This window comes from Lepeophtheirus salmonis, chromosome 12 (assembly GCF_016086655.4).
Source record: "Lepeophtheirus salmonis chromosome 12, UVic_Lsal_1.4, whole genome shotgun sequence".
In the NCBI taxonomy this organism is placed as follows: domain Eukaryota; kingdom Metazoa; phylum Arthropoda; class Copepoda; order Siphonostomatoida; family Caligidae; genus Lepeophtheirus; species Lepeophtheirus salmonis.
Window position 1 is genome coordinate 12732083 of NC_052142.2, and position 18820 is coordinate 12750902.

Below are 18820 nucleotides of genomic sequence, written 5' to 3' on the forward strand. Positions count from 1 at the left end.
ATGGGGCAGTTTCTCCGATTTTAGAAAGTCCGAAAAAAATCCATCGTTCCATAAAATTGAAGTACAATATACGTACTCCGGCGTATATTTTTTTTAAATGCTAAAAAAATGTACATTTCTTTGAAATGCAATTCTGTAAAACCATAAACACAATTTATATATTATTTTTTGTGTCTTGTAAAGTAAATTGAATTAACTTTCTAAATAATGAAAGATATAGTACAACTTCTTTAGCAAAGATACTGCAAAATTTAAGTAAAGTTCCGATTTATTGCGAGAATAGATAGAAAAATCCTAGATGTGCTTCAGAAAATCTTTCATAAAATTTATCTTACTTTAATTGGGGTTTCTGTATCTGAACCACTAGACATCTCTTTACAAAATACCAAATTTTAAGCAAAATCTATGATTTTGTTAAATATAATCTCTTTACCCATTGATCGATAATAAAAATAAATCAATTACGCAGAAGTTGGAATTTATAAATAACAAGTCGACTGAAGTCAGTAATGTTGAAGTAAAAGTTATGAAATTAACGATCCGAATCCACATATTTGATAAAAAAACACATTGATCTTTTGATATAATGACAAATAATAATGAGAAACTAACTAATAGGGTTACAGTCAACAAATTACTCAATTATATCTAATGTTATTTTCTCTTGTAATCCTTGCTTGATGATATGCCAAGTTTTGATTATAATTTATAATCAACTGTACTTTAATGTTATTATTTTATAAAATTGCTTAGTTACAAATAATAGTAGAAACCCCCATGTATAATGCATATACACGTATACACATAATATATTTCGAAGAAATTGATATATTATAATCTTTAAAGCTTAACAATTATCTGTTATAAAGTATATAGGTTCTGTGAGTTAAAATATTTCTTGTTTGGAGCAGAAAAATGTAAATTTTGTAATTTTAGTGCATCTAACGTTTAATTTATCATAGTATTTTCACTCCTGCAAACAAGAAACTTTTATTGAATAGCCTCTTCATTTTGAATGAGAAAGTTGTTGAGGTTTGATTATTATATTATGCAAAGTACTATGAAAAATATTGCTTGTACACCCATGATAGATGTGTTAAAATACCCTAATTCTGTTAAAAACTCTTTTTTGTTGGAAGCCAAAAATGGATAGTGATATATGTAATTTGTGTTGAAAATTATTCTACCCCTTCAAATACTTTTAATGTATTGAGATGCTTAGCGTCGTGAAAATCACAAACCCCAGTGGTGTATAAAACTTACAATTGAAAGCCCGATCGGCTTTTTCTGGTTTGCAAACTGAACATGCTTTTTTATTTTCAAAAGCTGTCATCATTATCATTTAATTCTTGAAGACAGAACATCTAAGTATAAAGAAATTACTAGTATATGTGCTCATGAAAGACAGAGAGTAAGAATGAAGGTTTGCTCGAGAGTTCATGTTGGACTCAGAGTAATATTGAAGATCAACATCGGTCTTTATATCCTTGCGATATATGGAGTGGGATTTAAGCTTGTTTACTTCATGTCACGGCTCCTTGCAGCTGATATAGTAAAAAGCCTTCAAAAAATTATTCAAAATTAGGTTTATTTTTAATTTTTACAGACTGGCGAACATATATAATACATCACGTTACAACGTTATCTCTTTTCTTAAGTAAATACAAAACAAGAATTATACGAGTGAAAATACAATTGCGGCAAGACAGAGTTAGAAACTTATTTCAATTTCTTTTATTATTGTCCATATAATTATTATTTCCACCAGGCTGGCTCATAGCGACGCCCCCTCAATATTAAAATGCTCTACAGATATAGTTCTTTTCTTTTGATGATACAGGGGATCCTCTATACATGAACAGTAATCAATATCCTTCTCCCAATAGGGATAAACTACTTAGTGGGGAAAAATATAAAAGTATTGACAATTCTAATGAATAGGACTCTCAAGTGTGTGGGGATTGTGCGTCTGCAAAACTGTTCTATTGAAAAAAAATTACTATATCATATATGATAAAATATACTTGTTTGTGTTATTCTCCACCGTTATTTTACAATCAAATTATAAAATTTGTTTTATTTATTATCATCTTCTTCTTAAATTGTGGCTGGTTTCTTTTTCCCTCTTCATTTATGATGAAGATTATATAAAGAGTAATTGTTTTTTATATATTTATGAAAGGTAAATTAGTTTCTATGAATCGATGTTTTTTCCTCCTTAACATTAATTATTATTCTACTAAAATATTAGTATAGAAACAAAACAAAAAAAAACGAAAGGCCATTATAAATACAAATCTTACAGAACTATGTTGTTTTTTTGCTTTTTTTATCAAGAAAAAAAGAATATCCAAAAGAATTGTAAATTTCTTCTTTTTTTTTTAATTTTATGACATGTAAGTTATATATTTCTGTTTATTTATTTGAAATGTCATAGAATTTTTTTTTAGTTCATTGAATTTTATTCCAAGGTCTTAAATAAAAAAATTAAAAAAGAAGATATAAATTAGATATGCGTTTTTGTGATTCGTTAAAAAAGAAGATATAAATTAGATATGCGTTTTTGTGATTCGTTAAAAAATGAAAAATCGAAGCACTTAGCTTTTTATTTGAAAATTAAATTTTATATATTTTACACTAGAATATTATAAAAAATCGATACAAAAAAACTCTCGTTTTTTAGATATTCTCATGTTATAAACACATGATTAAATAATTTTTTTAAAACATAAAACACATTTTTTTCATACTAGTAATGATTAATCCATCTGAACTGATGAAAATATAAATGTGGCCTCATTGATTTGCTTACGCACACAAATCTCTTCCTTTTTGTTATTATTATTAATATTATCCTATTATTTCCCGTTGTTACTTTTGTTGTATCATGCAACCTTGCATCGAAGAAGCACAAAAAAAAGGCCCGAAATCATCTGTTAATTACACAAATAACTCAATCACACCAACTGCTATTTATCTCCTATATACTCCCAGACTATCATTGTTATATTATTTCTTCATCATCAATGAATTACATATCGAATAAAATAATATAGTATTTTGTTCTTGGGCTGTAGAGGATGATCTCTCTCGACTTTAGGCACAGTTTCCCGCTCAGTCTCCACTCTGGTTCTGGTCTGGATGTCCTTCCGCTTTGGCTTCTGCCCGGTAGGTATCGGGTCCCCCAGCTGGCTCGTGAAGACAACAGGGTACTCTGGGCCTCCGTCCACAAACTCCATCTCCTCAGTCTTGCTCTTTTCACTTCCCTGGACATTGTCGCTAGTATCAGAGTCCTCTGCAGAGGGAATATTGTTGTTGTTGACTACAGAGAGCTGCTCGGGAGAGAAGATTGGTCCGATATCGAGATTAGGAAGTCTTATTCTATGAGAAATCCGTCCGCTGGGGTAATTTGATAAGTCGCCATTATTTTCTGTGTCTGCAGTAACTTTCTCTTCAGCAGAAACGGACTTTTCAGATCTTGGTTCAGGCAGTAAGGCCTCAACTGGAGCAGGGTCATCGGGACAGGAGGAGGCAGTGACTGAGGATGAGGATGTAGCAGAGGAAGTTTTCTTAACAGCAAAGTTCAATGTTTTCTGCTTCTTATGATCAATTTTCACTTGATACTTGCAGCTGGGGCCATTCTTATGGAGTTTAACTTTGTGATCATTAAAGTTGTCCTTCTGTATTTCCTTCTGACAGATAGAACAAATCACCAATTCTCTGTTAAAATGCGTTTTCCGCTTCCCGTGATACATTTCTGATAATTAATAAATTACAGCAACAATCCACTCTAAAAAGTACATAACTATTATTTATGTCCCTTTTAAGCAGTAATAATTTAATTTATCTCGTATTCAATGAAACAAATTCTCACACTCTTAAATATTTCAAGAGTACTCCATACGAAAAATGTTGTGTGCGTCTTTTTTTGTTTTTTTGGCTGTGAAGTACTTCACATTTGCAACCAGTAACGTTAAACGTAATATCTAACTCAAATATCCACTCAATGTAAAGTACTTTAAATCCATACGAAAAATGTTGTGTGCGTCTTTGTTTTTTATTTTTGGCTGTAAAGTAATCTTGAAATAATTGCAGTAATTTATTAATTACCAGAAATGTATCACGGGAAGCGGAAAACGCGTTTTATATTCAAAGGTTCAATCATTTATATTTATAAAATGACAGGCAATATTTGAAAGAGATATTACGGTAAATTACAGGATTTGAATTCAAATTTCTGCGATGAATTGAGATACCCGAGAGTGTTAACTGTAGTTTAAAACCTTAGTTTCATCTATTTGACTTAATTTAGCCCCAATGTTGTCTTAGAGATATAATTTATTAATTTACTAATTCTATAAATGTGCTGGTGAATTTTGGCTACTTTAAGTACAATTTGTGGTGCCTCCAAAGGATTAATCATAATCATTTTTTCATTTAAATGGACTATAATTTGTTGGAAAATGTATTCCATGTTCAATTTTGAGAAAAATTATCTAGCTTCCTTTTGGGTGTACGTGCTACAAATATGTAATTTTATTATAATGACTCAGTACTATTATGAGTTGGTCATAAGTTACATATATATAATAGATTTTAATAATTAATTATGACTTAATTCATCTATATTTACATACCTATATGATTGGTGGACGGTTGAGTAAGGTTGTTTTTTTTTTGGTCCGCTGAAGCGGACAAAGTGCAATACTGACGTACGGCCCTGAATATATATATTATATAAACGACGAGGGATCGACAAAAAAATAGTATTCCTGTTCTTTTAGAAACGAAGCATAAGTATGGAATAACTTATTACTTTGTGTATTTATCGAAAGAATATATTATGAAATAACCATGACGTATCAAAGGAGAAAAAGAAATCCAAAGCTGACAACAAAATACATAAGGGATTTTTGTGTTAGTGAGGTAGCCCTGTGCTTTATATAATTTTTTAGAAATTTATACATAGGATAATAATAATAACAAAAATAAAGGAGTTCTGCATGCGATATGTGTGCATACGCACATCAGTTAACCCAATTGACACGTCCATTAAATATTATAAAATGGACCGATATAGTTCAGTGCACAACACGTTTTACTAGAGATATCATTATTTTGAACTCAATTTGTGTAAGTTTAATTCAAGATCGCTCCTAGAGAAGGAAATATACAATATGTTTATGGACTTCAAAGTCCATTCCTAGGTTTGATGCAGTAATTCTAATAATATAATATTTTATCAGTGCAAACTTAATCTGACCAATTCAAGAATTATTTAAAAAAAAAATTATAAATATGAATTAAAATATTTCACAGACCTGTTATATTTTTATCTGTGCTTATCAATATGTCAATCCACCTTAACTTTATTATTTATTATATTTATCTTACTTTAAAACTAAAATACTTACGCTAGTGTATGATAAAAAGATATTAATGCGCAAGATACTACTGTTATGTCCAAAAAATTCCAAAAATCTCTAAGATATGCTCCTGGATGGAGGACAAACCCCAAATCGATCATTTTCAGTGAACACTCTAACGTAAAAATAGTCGTAAATCCATAATCAGCATATCCAAGAAGTTTGTTTCGGATAGAATTTTCATCAACTGGATCTTCTGAAGCTAAAGCAATTGAACTAAGAACTATGACACACATTATGAAGCAGTCGAAAACTTTTTTTGTCACAAGCCAGTGTATTGAAACTCGAATTCTAATAAGATACAATATCAATTATTAGAAAAAAGTATTTATATAATTTAAATAGCAAAATTGAATATTTATCAATAAATTAATTACAAAATGACTTACGGATTTGATGAAGACAGAATAAAAAAAGATGAATAAGGTAGAATGGGCTTTATATAAATGTTTTCTTCCTGGTCTATTGTTATTTCTTGAGTAGCAGCTTTTGCTGCTGCTTCAGCTGCTTTTTCAAACGCAATCTCAGCAGCTTTTATAGGATCAAAATATTTTTTATTTTCTTTATCATCATGAACTTCCATATCCAAAAAAATGTCATCAGAAAGTGTAGTTTTGTGACGCTAGAAATATATGGTATTGATTATATTAGAGCTAGAATTTGGAGACCCTAATTGCGCTTGGAAAATATTTTATTGCTTTTCCATTTACCCTAATACTTCAATATCGCTTTTCTTTTCCCTATTGTCTCTATTCGAGAAAGATAATGATGAAGGTGAATAATAGTTAATATTAAATATCCAACCAGTGTAAATTTAAAAAAATGGGAATCCTTGATATATTTCTCCAAATATCAATTCAATTGGTTGTATATTTAGTATTACCTGACTGATTATAATTGTTTCCCATATATAAAGTATTTTTGTTATTAATTTAGAATCAAATAAATATAACTAAGTATTTATTAGTGGTATTTTAAAATTGGAATGGGTGTAACAAGGGTTTCTCATTTCCTGGATATTGTAATTGAGCTAGATACCGGAAAAGCAAATCTGTTTAATTTTGTGATCCCGTTAATAATCAATAAATGATATGAAATTTAAGTTGTTTTTTTTTAAAATTATTATACTACTTTTCTCTTCTCTCTGGGAAAAAAGGGAGAAATTCTATTACACTAATAGAAAACCTATCAACAATATAATTTTTATATCAAAAAAAAAAAAAAAAAAAAGGCAAACAAACAGGGACGACAGTGGGTTGAATCGAAAAAGTTCTAATGACTTAATTATCCGTTATCAATTATAATAACATTAGAAATTATGGATTATTCGTATTCTACAAGAGTTATAGAATGACGAACATGCATTATAATAATATATTGAGAAATATGAGGCACCTAAACTCTTCAAGGTCCTGAAAACTTCCCATAGAGTTGCCCCCAACTATACATAACGAAATAAACCAAATTAGATAATGACAGAACCGTCGAACAAATATTTTTAGAACATTTCTTTCATAATGAAATTTGAATTTACCTTTATTCATTAAATAAATATATTGATGAAATTAGACATTGACAAAGAAATTTACATTAAGATTCGTTTTACAATTAAATGAAGTTTGAACGGGTTCTGATTCAAAAATGGATGAATGAATGTATTGTTGTGATTTTCATATTCTTTGATAGATATCACTAACGACCATTATTATAAACGTAGTTACATGTTCAAATATTGTTGTATCATGCTAGAAAAATACACATAAATATTGGCAGAAAGTGTATATAAGTTACTTCTTACTCATAACTAAGGGTGATAATTTTGGTAAGAATACAAAAGCGTGCGAGGAGAAGAGAAGAAATACTTATGGCATCATTGATTAAATAATATACATCTTCTATCAATCATGAACGTTATCATTCCCGCCTTTATTATTCAATATTAATATAATAATATTAGATGGGGATAGTCGATAGAGAACTGAATAAAATGTTAAAAATAACGTCACCTTCTGTCAGGATTTCTGAAAATGGAGGCCTAGGAATTTGGAAAATACTTGCCGGATGAGAAACAGATGGTTTGTTGGATTTTTCGATATAAATGTGCCTTTAGTACCCTGTCTAGAATTACACGCCACTCATTATCCTCATCTCATAATAAGGGTATCGATAGTCATCTATAAAATCAATTTAACGATGAATACATCAAGTCAGACTTTAACTCTGATCTCACAACGATGCTTATTGCATGTAATATAACCTTATCCATTGCTAATCATCTACGTTCAAAAAATTGTTTTTAGAAACTTACAGATGTTAACTTCATCCTTCAATAGATTGGAAGTCACCAGCTGAATAACTTTGTGGAAAACAACCTAAAAAATTATTATAAGTTATTATTCCGATGTAGAAGTCACAGCCGCATTGGAGTGAAACGTATTCTTTCGATCAGTATGGTAAAATACTAAAGTATACGCAAGAAACCATGGCCCAGGTTTATTAACAAACTGGGTAGATAAATGAATATGGAAGGAACATACCAATCAGTCACAAACAGAGTTACTTCAGCCTCAACATTCAGAAAAAAAGTCAGCTCTACCAATAAATCATGTAATGTAAATTTTGGCGTTCAACAGTCACGTTTGAAACCATGCTAGTGTACCATTCCATCTCTTCCAGATAACTACAACCTCACAATCTCGACGTGCAAGACTACAGAATTTATTTATTTCATCAACTGGTTTGAATTCTATAAGGTCACTTGACTTTGCCTTCACGATGTTGCGACTCCCAGAAGTCAAATTACAAGCCCCAGGAATGGATAACTCATATTGAACTGAGCCTACATGCCTTTCAACTGCCAGGTTGTTAATAGGTGCATTCTTGAGTTTGGATATATCTTTTTTGCTAACAAGGAGACTGCTGCTTGAATTAAAATTTCCAAATCCAATGATATCTGCTCAATTAAATGAATACCTATCAATGCACCCACTGCCAAATGGATAATTGGAAAATCGCCATCCTCAAATGACCTCACAATGCCAGCCAGACTGTTAGTGACATGTTCATATTTTGAAAGGAAGGACCAAATACATGGATAGAGGTAAAGAATCACACCACAAAGGTAAACAAAGCAATTAACCCGTTCTTTTCGGAATGCTAGAGCTAAATTCTTCCTAGGTAAAAAATAAATTGAAAATTGGAAACTCTGATTCCATGATTTAAGATTAAAATCTGGACTAAAAAGATTGGTAATACAATGTATAAATTGTTGAGTGATGTAATTGTGCGGACTCGTAGCAGTCATCACAAACTTACTATATATTATTTCTGAGCCTATTCCCTCCTCAATTACTATTTAAAGGTTGACAATTTCAAGGTTAAACATTAGCACTGGATGTGTATGGCATAGAAGATGATCAGGAATAGGATCTGTTCCTAACTCAAGGGCAACCATTTCTTCAATTCCAAAGTTGTGACTAACTACATCAGTAAGCTTAAATGTTATTTTTTCTTGAACATCTTTTGGAGTATACTTATTATCGCTGACTATTGATAAAATATTAAGAACTGTTAGTCTCAGTTGAGTCAGATTATATCTAGTCTCAGATGAAACGGGAAGGGTAGGAAAAACACGATGTTTGCCATTTAGTGTGATCCCCTGAACACTAAATTCTCCGCATCCCTTTTTCTTACTCCCACCGTCGTTGTAGGTAATGACAACGTTAGAGCTTGTCATTATGATCTCAAAAATTTCAGATAGAGTTTGAGACAAAATGGCCTTACCTGCCTGCCATGTTTGTAAATTGTGTGGTACTGTATTGAGATCAACCCCACTAGGATTATCTCAACGATACTTGCACTTTCGATAGTAAATAAATTTTGCTGTCCCCTCTATGCCTGCAACACCCTGGATTTGAGAGCAGTGGGATACACTCATGAGTTGTCGGCACAACTATAAAATTGAGGCTTTATCTTACAAGAAGATTTACGTATATGACGACAGCATTGTGGCATATAATCCCTTCCACTATCACCATCAGATGCATGATTGTTTATAGAAATAAATGATCTCTTTTTTTATTCGATTTCAGGGTGGTGCAAATTATCAGTAGTATCAACCTTTTGAGAGATATCATCAGTGAATTCACCAATATTATATGTGATATCCTTGTCCAGAGATTCTTCATATGAAGATCCAATCTGTGTTTCTTGATCTATCTTCAGGTTTTTTTTCTTTATTCTGCTGGCCTTGTATGACCTTTTCCATAGCTTGCTTGCCTTCTATTGTTCGCTCCCACTTTCTATCAACCTGTTCTGAACAGTAGCTATTACGATCATTAAGCATTGACTGCAAAAACTGAAATTCTTCGTCCCCATTAAAACTCAAAAATCACTTTCTTGAGACTCTCTTGCATGTGTATGTTTGCAAAATAAATCAAATATTTTTTCCATACTCCCATTGTAAACTTTCATATCGTTTTTCCATTTATCACTTCTTTTAGATGGTGGGCGTCTCATATTGCAGATGAAGCGGATATAAAGAACCTCAATTTTATAGCCTATATATTGTTTCCCAATAGTAGATATATTGCAAAAAAAGCCAATGATATTTCAAAGCAGAAACAAGAATTTTTGCAGCCCCTGATCTGGTTCTCTGGACTTTACCAGGCCTTTCAGGCCGAAGGATATACATGAGACATTCCATAATATCTTTCTTACGTGGCAAAACACCAAGCAGGAGGTCTGAATCTTCTATATATGAAACACCTTGAAGCACTTTCTTTGCTTTTGATCTTGTTTCATTAATCAACGATGCCATTGGTATTAATCATTTTCAATAATTTAAAATAAATATTTTGTCACGCATAGAAATTTATTGCAACTGATATACATTTATATTTATACACATAAATATGATGCGAAAAGTGTACCAAATATTAATTTATATTAAATTAATTATGATAGACAATTAAGAGTAAGAAACTGATGCAAAGAAAAAAAAGTTTATTCATTTTAAGTACTAATTTATTGTATCGAACATTTGTGGATGTAGCTAATCGGAGAAAAATACAGTGGTTCTGATCGTTCGATTACCGATAATTTTACACCCTAGTAGACACGTTAAAATAAAAAAATTAGAAAAAGTTCACCTATTTAGTGATCTTTGACCTTTTATATGACCTTACAACTGTACTTTATAAAATTTAAATGTTGTTTAGCTGGATTTTTTTTCCTAACCTGCTTAAAAGATAATTTTACATCCGAAAAGATGGATGAATTTGATTCTAATAGATATTTCCTCAGAGGTATCATCATTTCATTTACTTTTTATTTTCTTAGTTCTCCTTGCAAGCTGTTATATTTTTCACCATGCTGAGTCTTATAATGGCTCCAAGTACTGTATTCTTTATACACCGAAACTTACTAGTGGCATACCGAGCATCTGGGTTTTCAAATTTTTAGTTAAACTAAATTTAGATATTAAATTACTCTCGTTATTTTTCTTCATATTTATAGAAACGCCTCTTTTTAAATTTAGGAATACATATTACCAGAACTTAATTGATGTTTAGGAAAATATTTTATAATATTTAACCTTAATTATTGCATCTTACAGAGAACTAATTGAAATATTTCTGAATTGAAATATTTCTGAATTGAAATTGTACAATAATAAGAATTGAATATTTTAATGTTATTGGGTCTTTTTTTTTTTTTGAAAAACAATGGTGTATTTTTCTTTGTTTTTATCTCACATATATTATAAATGACGGCTAAAATCCAAAATGATCTCAATTTGAGCAAGATATAATTTAATTTACGAGGTTAAAGTTCACAATATAAAGTCATGCCCCCAAAATAATCTAATATAAATTCAAGTTTGGATTGAAACTGTTTAAAAAAAATGTGTTGGTTGAAGCTAAAAAACAGATTCAAAATATATAACCATTTGAAATTTGCTTTACACCATAGTTTTTATAATTATTTATATATTGGTAAGAAATCATATGATTTCAAAAAAAATAAATTGAGTTTGCTTGTAAAAATATACTTGAGTACTATAACTCATTATATTCCGAGTTGTTCAGTTGAAAACCAGACACAAAATATAAAAATCATATCAGCTATAAATGATTACTAATCTTTTAACTCATAATTGCAAAATTTAATACATAAATTTAAATACAATTATGTTGTATATTTACTTCTTTTTCAGCTTCTTCAGCTTCTGTCAATGCTGCTGCTTGATCTAGAGAATCACAAGCGATAGCCAAAAATACATTTAATAGAGTGTAATCTCCACACAGTGTAAGCATAACAAAATAAAGACTATAGACCATTCCACCTCCTTTTCTACCCCCTTTCGAATCAATTGCTGTGTACATTACTTGGTTCCAATCTTCTCCAGTAAGTACCTTGTAGGAAAAAAAAACTAAATTAATTATATATGTTTCTATAATATTTTATTTAAACTAATTTTTTCTTCAATAATATCGATAAATACTATTTGAACAAATTATCCAAAGAAGTCACAAAATATATCAATTTAAAAATAAATAGAAATATAAGATAATTTAATTTCAAATTTGTAGCTATTTAAATAAAATAATTAATTAAACATGTTTAAGGCCAAAATTAAACATGCAATTTATCAACTTATCATTTAACTAACAAAAAGCTAATGGATTAAACTTTTATTATATGAAGCAAGTAATTTACTTGGAAAACAGTGAGTAATGCACTTGTAATTGTATTAAAATTAGATGTTGGTGTTCCTGTAGAAAAATTGAAAGATCCACCAAAAATTTGCATTCCCAGTAATGCAAAAATAAATATGAATAGAAATAGTAGAAACAAAAGTGAAACTATTGACGAAATAGCATTCATCAAAGCAATCACCAGATTACGTAATGACGACCAGTACCTGTTGATTTAAATTATGAAGATTGAGTTTTAATTTTTCTTTAAGTTATCATTCTTTACTTTGTTACTTTAAATACTCTTAAAAGTCTAAGAGCACGAAGTGCAGAAAGGCCGAAACTTCCTCCTTTATCTTTGAAATGAACCCAAATCACCTCCACGATCGATCCAACTATCACAAAGCAGTCAAATACATTAAAAGTAGTACTAAAATAAGTCCTTGGACCAAGGGCATACAATCGAATCAATATTTCAAGAATAAAACATCCCAAGAATATAAATTCAGCATAGACTATAAATAAAGGTATATTAATATATTTCTAAAAAGTAGGTTATAATAAGTTAAAAAGAGCTTTTCCGATATATGGGTTTATCTCAAGGCTTATAAAAATACAAGGTTAGACCATCATGTAATCGGGCTTGCTAGAGTTTTCAATTTAAAATATCGTACCGACTTCTCGGAAAGAGAGGGAGATTTTGACGTCATAGAGAATAGAAAGTGTACCAAATACAAAAGGCCAAAATTAAAAACTGTGACTACGTTGTGGGCCAAGAGAGAGAGAGGTTTGGTATCCTTGGAGTATGATATATATTATTTACATTTTACAATATTATTACTAATTGATTATTATCATTACGGTAATAATACCTTTTCCCCATTCTGAAAATGCATAATGTATGTGTGCAATGAAACTGTCAGTTGTGCAGTTGGCATTCGTGATTCTCCTAACAAACTTATTTGTTATCATTTTCCAAAGCATTCCTCCAGGAGGACAAAAACAGGAAGTGCTTGTCATCGAAGGGACCCCTTAGGAAAATACCCTAGAATTTGTGATAATCATTTTGAGGAAAATGCTTATAAAAGGGATTTAAAATGGGAATTGCTGGGACTACTTATAAAAATAAAATTGAAAAAGGATGCTATCCCTTCCATAGGTCTCATACCTGGAGAAGGATTTGAGCAAGCTCCAAGGAAAACGAAATGAATTAAGATAGTGAACTCTTTAGAAGAAGATTCTAATGCAGTATATTTGGAGACAATAGACAAATAATCCCAAAATAACGTAAAATCAACTCAAACACTTGTCTTTGAAAAGGTGAAATCATCTAATCAACCATGTGTATCCCACATTGTACAAATCAGTAGGGCTTTTAATACAAGAAAAGATCCACTCATTCTGGAACTCGAATCACTAAGGAAACAGAATGCAGATTTACACAAAAAGTGAAAATCCTTCAATCGGAAAATATGTTATTAAAATCAAAATCTAATTTTAAGGAAGTGATGAAAGGAGAGCTGGAAAAAAGATTTACTAAATCTCAATATAAACTCATTATCAGTGGGAAGAGGTTTGGAAAATAGAATGAGGAGGATTTTGTTAAAGGAATGATACTGAAGTTTCTTTTGTCAAAAGCCTAGCGTTACATTCAATCCAGTGGTCTACTTCCGGTTCCTAATGTAACAACCCTCAAACGGTGGACCCGAAATTTTAAAACAGCTCCTGTAATACAATCAAATATTATTAAAATTATTGCTCAACAAATCAAATCCAACGAAACTCCAAATGGAAACTTAGCTGTCTTGTGCTTTGATGAGATGAAGTTCGCGAACAATGTCAAAAAGGACTTTAGAGGAACCTATGTAGTAAATTTGGATATACAAAAGGATATTCTCCAAAGCATGATAAATGTGATTGGAACAATGAAGCAAATTAAGAGAAATAAAAATGGTGAAGTCATCTGCTTTCAAACTCTACCAAAAGGGCATAAGTATTTCTTCAAAATCTTTGATATCATTGTATCAATACATTATCATGAAATTAGCCTTCCATATATATTGACATCTCGTTTAAATCCAAACTTTTTTTTAAAGAATAGGATACATTGGAAGAACTTACTCTCATCTTAATGCCATGGATCGATTTCAGATACTCATAATAAGTGCTCAGAAAAAATGGTTCCTGAAAATGATCCTGTCATATCTGAAGGAGACCAATGTTGTGTTTTTTTTGTTCCAACAAATTACAGGTTGTAGTATTACGAATGCACTAATATATATATACTAATCCTGAATCTCCTTTTAGGTCCTATTTTGAGCGAAGCAGCTTCAGAAGATAACATCACATTTTACTTAGACTTTGATGATATAATTTATCCCAAATCATTAAAAGTGAGATTGAGGAAGATATAAATAATGATGAAAATACAATGGAACAACCATTTACATCTTCCTAAAAATCTGTGAAAATGAAGAATTTATTTATGTTGCTGGATATGTGGCCGAATTATCAAAAAAACGTCAAAAATTTCCCACTCTGGGGTGTAATACTTCCAGCCTCCAAGTTCCTCCAAGTGCATTGCTTAAAACATTGTCATTTTTGATACCGAACCATATATGACGGGTAGACTCATCAACATAATTGTGGAAAAGTATCCTAAGGCAGAAATGAAGTTATAAAAAAATTTATTCGCACTCGTACATTCATTGGACTAAAGTACATATATTAAAATGGCAAACAAAAGTATTGAAAAAAGAAAAATAGCAAGTAATATGCAAAAAAACTGCTCATTTCATTAGTTAAAAAATAGAGACGGAAATTATATATATATATATTTTTTTTTTTTTGAGGCTCATTATTTAATTTTAAACAATAAACATTCGAAATGTGAGTGCCTGTGTTCTACCTAAATCTAAAAACCTTGCCAAGCAATTCCTCAGAAATGAGATGGCCGACATTTTATTCGAAGTAAAAGAGTTTTTCTTTAACACAACTGATATGCTATTGAGAGCGAAGTTTTCTTCTTGTGTCAAATCCACAAAGAGTCAATATGAGAACTGTTTGACTGTGGATTAATCAGTTCTATTTCAATTAAGAATTCGTTTTAAGATATTTAAGTTTAATTTAATCATTAGATATCAATGAATATTATGATATTTTTTAAATTCATGATCACTAGTATATGTAATTATTTTGCATTTCATTACGATGACCTATTCTTTAATGCCGGGAGGGACGAACACGATCTTTTGTTAGATCGAACTCCACACATTCTCCAAGGAGTCTTCATCTAGTATCTTCTATTTGATGAAGAATGCATAGGATAATTTATAGCCATCCTAACAAACGACAGTCAATACAAATAACTTATAAGTAATTACAATATATATGGATTGAATATATTGTTCTTAGATTATATTATAGATCATACAATTGATGATGACAAGGCGGAAAAATTAACACAGAGTAACTAATAAGTAATAACTAATAAGCCTTAAATTTAATTTTTTCAATGGCTTTGAGTGAAATCCGACAATCTTCTTTGTTGCTCACTGTAGTCCGCTATGGCAAGGGGATCCTATGTAGAAACTGAGACTTAGCTTTATATGCTTCACTACGAAATGGAAAATCCTCAATGGGTTTCAATTTCTTTTAATAAAATGAAGACCTTGTCAAATTGTAGAATCAAGAATGTAGATTGTTTGTTTTTTATACGATATAAAAATGTAAACAAAATATGCAACTACTTATATACTATGACGACACTATGAAAAGCGTGGTGGAAGTCAAAAATAAGTCGTAAACTCGGTATGGTATAACCTTGTATTTCTATTAACCTTGGGTTTATCTATTCTTTTTTTTTCTTTTCAAATAATTTATATTGGTAGAAATTAATATTATATTATATTGATTTGAAAATAAAAAGTAAATCCTTTAAAAACAACAACAAAAATTTGAAAGCAAAAATAGTTTTTAGTATTACAAGCTTTTTGGTTATAAGTTATAAGTAATATTGGATGTAATGACAAAATAAAAATATCGGTATCTACTATAAATTTCCCTTACCGGTAGATTTTATTATTTACTTACACAAAAATTCAGTTAACCATTGTGGTTGATTATAGTGCTCTACAGCAACTGTGCAGGTATTCAAAAATACTAAAACTATTACAAACCAAAACCATGAAGATGTTTTGCATATACGTCGAATAAAAAAGCGGAATTGCCGTTCACTTCTCCAAAAGTTGCTGTCATCATCAAATTCTGTATAAGTAAAAATATGCATTAGTAATCATTTATTAACATTCAATATCGAAATTATAAGGGGAAAATAAATTCTACTAATCTATCACAAACAATGAATAATATAGGTAAATCGAAAAATAATATGTTTTAAATGGAAACGGTAGGATTGAAGAAAGTGCTCAAAAGAGGAATAAAGAAGCGGATGCAAAAAAATAAGAAGGAACAACACAAAACAACTTTGTATAGTTCAAATGAACACTAACGGTCTTTCAGATAATAACAATAAGTATAATTTGAATTTAAACATTTCGGAATTACATGACATTGTATGTCTATGCAATACTCGCATAAGGATTAATTTTTCGTTGCAAGAAATCATCGAGGAAATTAAAGGAGTTGTCAAAATTTGTGAGGCATGTCTCGAACACAAACCTAAGTTTTATAAATGCCAAGTCCATGAACTAATAAAATCTACTCAGCCTATGGATCGAGTACCTACTGACTTCAAGGGTCCTTTGCCTTCCTCCAATTCTTCGAAAAGATATATCTTAGCTGTAATTGATGAATATTCGATATTTATGTTTGTTTTTCCATATCAGGACATGACATCATCTACAGAGATTAAGTATCTTGTTGAAATATTTTTGCTTCTTGGAATGCTGTTCTACGCACATAGTCATCAAGGAGCGTCTTCTATCTCTAAAAAAACTAAAGTAATCCTTACTTGAAAAGGGAATTAGAACGAGCCAAACAACTCCTTACCACCCTCAAGGGAATGGACAGGTGGGGAGATATAATGGTATCATATGGGAAGGAGTTACTTTTATGTTAATGACGAGAGTATTAGAAGAAAAATGCTGGGAAATTGTATTGCCGGACATACCACATTCTATATGTTCCACATATCCGGGATATGCGGTAGTCTCTCTACAGGAAGGTACTGAAAATACTGTGTCGTTAAAGGGTTTGGCACCTAATCCACAGAGTTCTGTGGTTTCATTTCCAGATTATAATGGGAAAAATAAGAAAAAAAGAACGAGGAAGCAGATGTTTTAGCGGTGAATGAGTCCGACAAAATGGAAAAAAACAAGATTGATATATTTCGAGAGGCATATTTCTGAGGAACAATTTGAGGATGAAGGATTGCATAAAAATTGATTTTTTTCTTTTTTTGTTCTTCAAGAGTTCCATAATCCACTTAATTTTTTATTTTTTTTAATTTACTTCCTTCAGCTTTAATTCACCCATACAAATCTAATGTTAATTTCTAATAAAAACAATGAAAATCATTGCTTTTCCTTAGTTTTACACTAATGATACTATCAAATTCAAGCTCATCACCCAAAAAAAATAAAATATAATGTGATACCAAAATTATACTTCTATCATAAATATTACCTTTAAAATCAGTGATCAAAACTTTTTCAATATGTTAGCGCCACCTAGTGGCGCAGATTTTAAAAAGGGCCATATCTCACTAGCTGGTTGGCCGATTTTTAAAATATTTTGTTGGAAGTGTAAGTTACACTGCATTCATGCCATTTTTAAATAATTCAAACATGGGTAAATTGCATTTGTTGATATATAAGGGAAATACCCTTATCTTAAGAGGAAAAACATCAAGGAAGTGGATATTATAGGTGTGTCAGTTAGCGTCTGCATTCTGGTTGGCTGAGTTGAGTGACGTCACATATGTTGTATTCACTCAAGAATTAAAACAATAATATTATTATAACAACTTGAATTGAGAATTTATTAAGGCGATGGATGATATAACTCTCTATGTAATGTTCCAGTCAAGGAATCTCGACTCTTAAGGCGAGATCCAATGAACAAGTGTTTCACTCAGTGGATCTCATATTCTTCAATGGAAAGATCATTCATTGTGTAGTTACCTTTTCATATTTCATAAATTCCTTCAGATCTTCCACGGAATCATCGTATAATTCTACATACAAAAACTAAGGAGTTCCATAAAGCGACATAATAATCGACTGAGATACCCAGTGAGGAGCAGAGAGAGTTTTTATCCTGCACACACAGCTCCTTCTTTAAAATTATTGATAGTCAACTCTGCTTCGTCTCCTACTCTAAGATAACTATTCCATTAATAAGAGTCCTTCAGTTTCCTGGATGTATATAACTCAGAAATCCCCCATCCCTATCACATTTATATCCATTCCATTTATAAGTTCGACTTCGTGATATACAATACGGTCTATACGGATAATAATATAAGCTGAACACTACAAGCTCACGCCTGATATCTTTATTACTTCTGAGTCACTTGGCATTGGAAAATAATTTGAACATTATTCTAGACTGGTAAAGATAATGTGCCTCTCTTTTCTCGATATTTTGGTCTGCGAAGCATATTCTACTCTGTTATTACATAGAAAGATTTATTCGGAGCTTTTAAGTGGTGTTATACAAAATATAAAACAAACA

The 18820-nt window shown here is 30.7% G+C and overlaps 1 protein-coding gene across 1 annotated transcript in view; it reads right to left on the reverse strand.

Moving 5' to 3' along the window:
* Nucleotides 1-18820, reverse strand: part of LOC121126887 (voltage-dependent calcium channel type A subunit alpha-1-like) — a 208752-nt gene that overhangs the window by 97393 nt on the left and 92539 nt on the right. The window contains 6 exon segments of the mRNA XM_071892078.1: nt 5415-5717; nt 5816-6048; nt 11633-11842; nt 12147-12351; nt 12411-12639; nt 16217-16390. Coding sequence (XP_071748179.1) covers nt 5415-5717; nt 5816-6048; nt 11633-11842; nt 12147-12351; nt 12411-12639; nt 16217-16390 — 1354 coding nt within the window.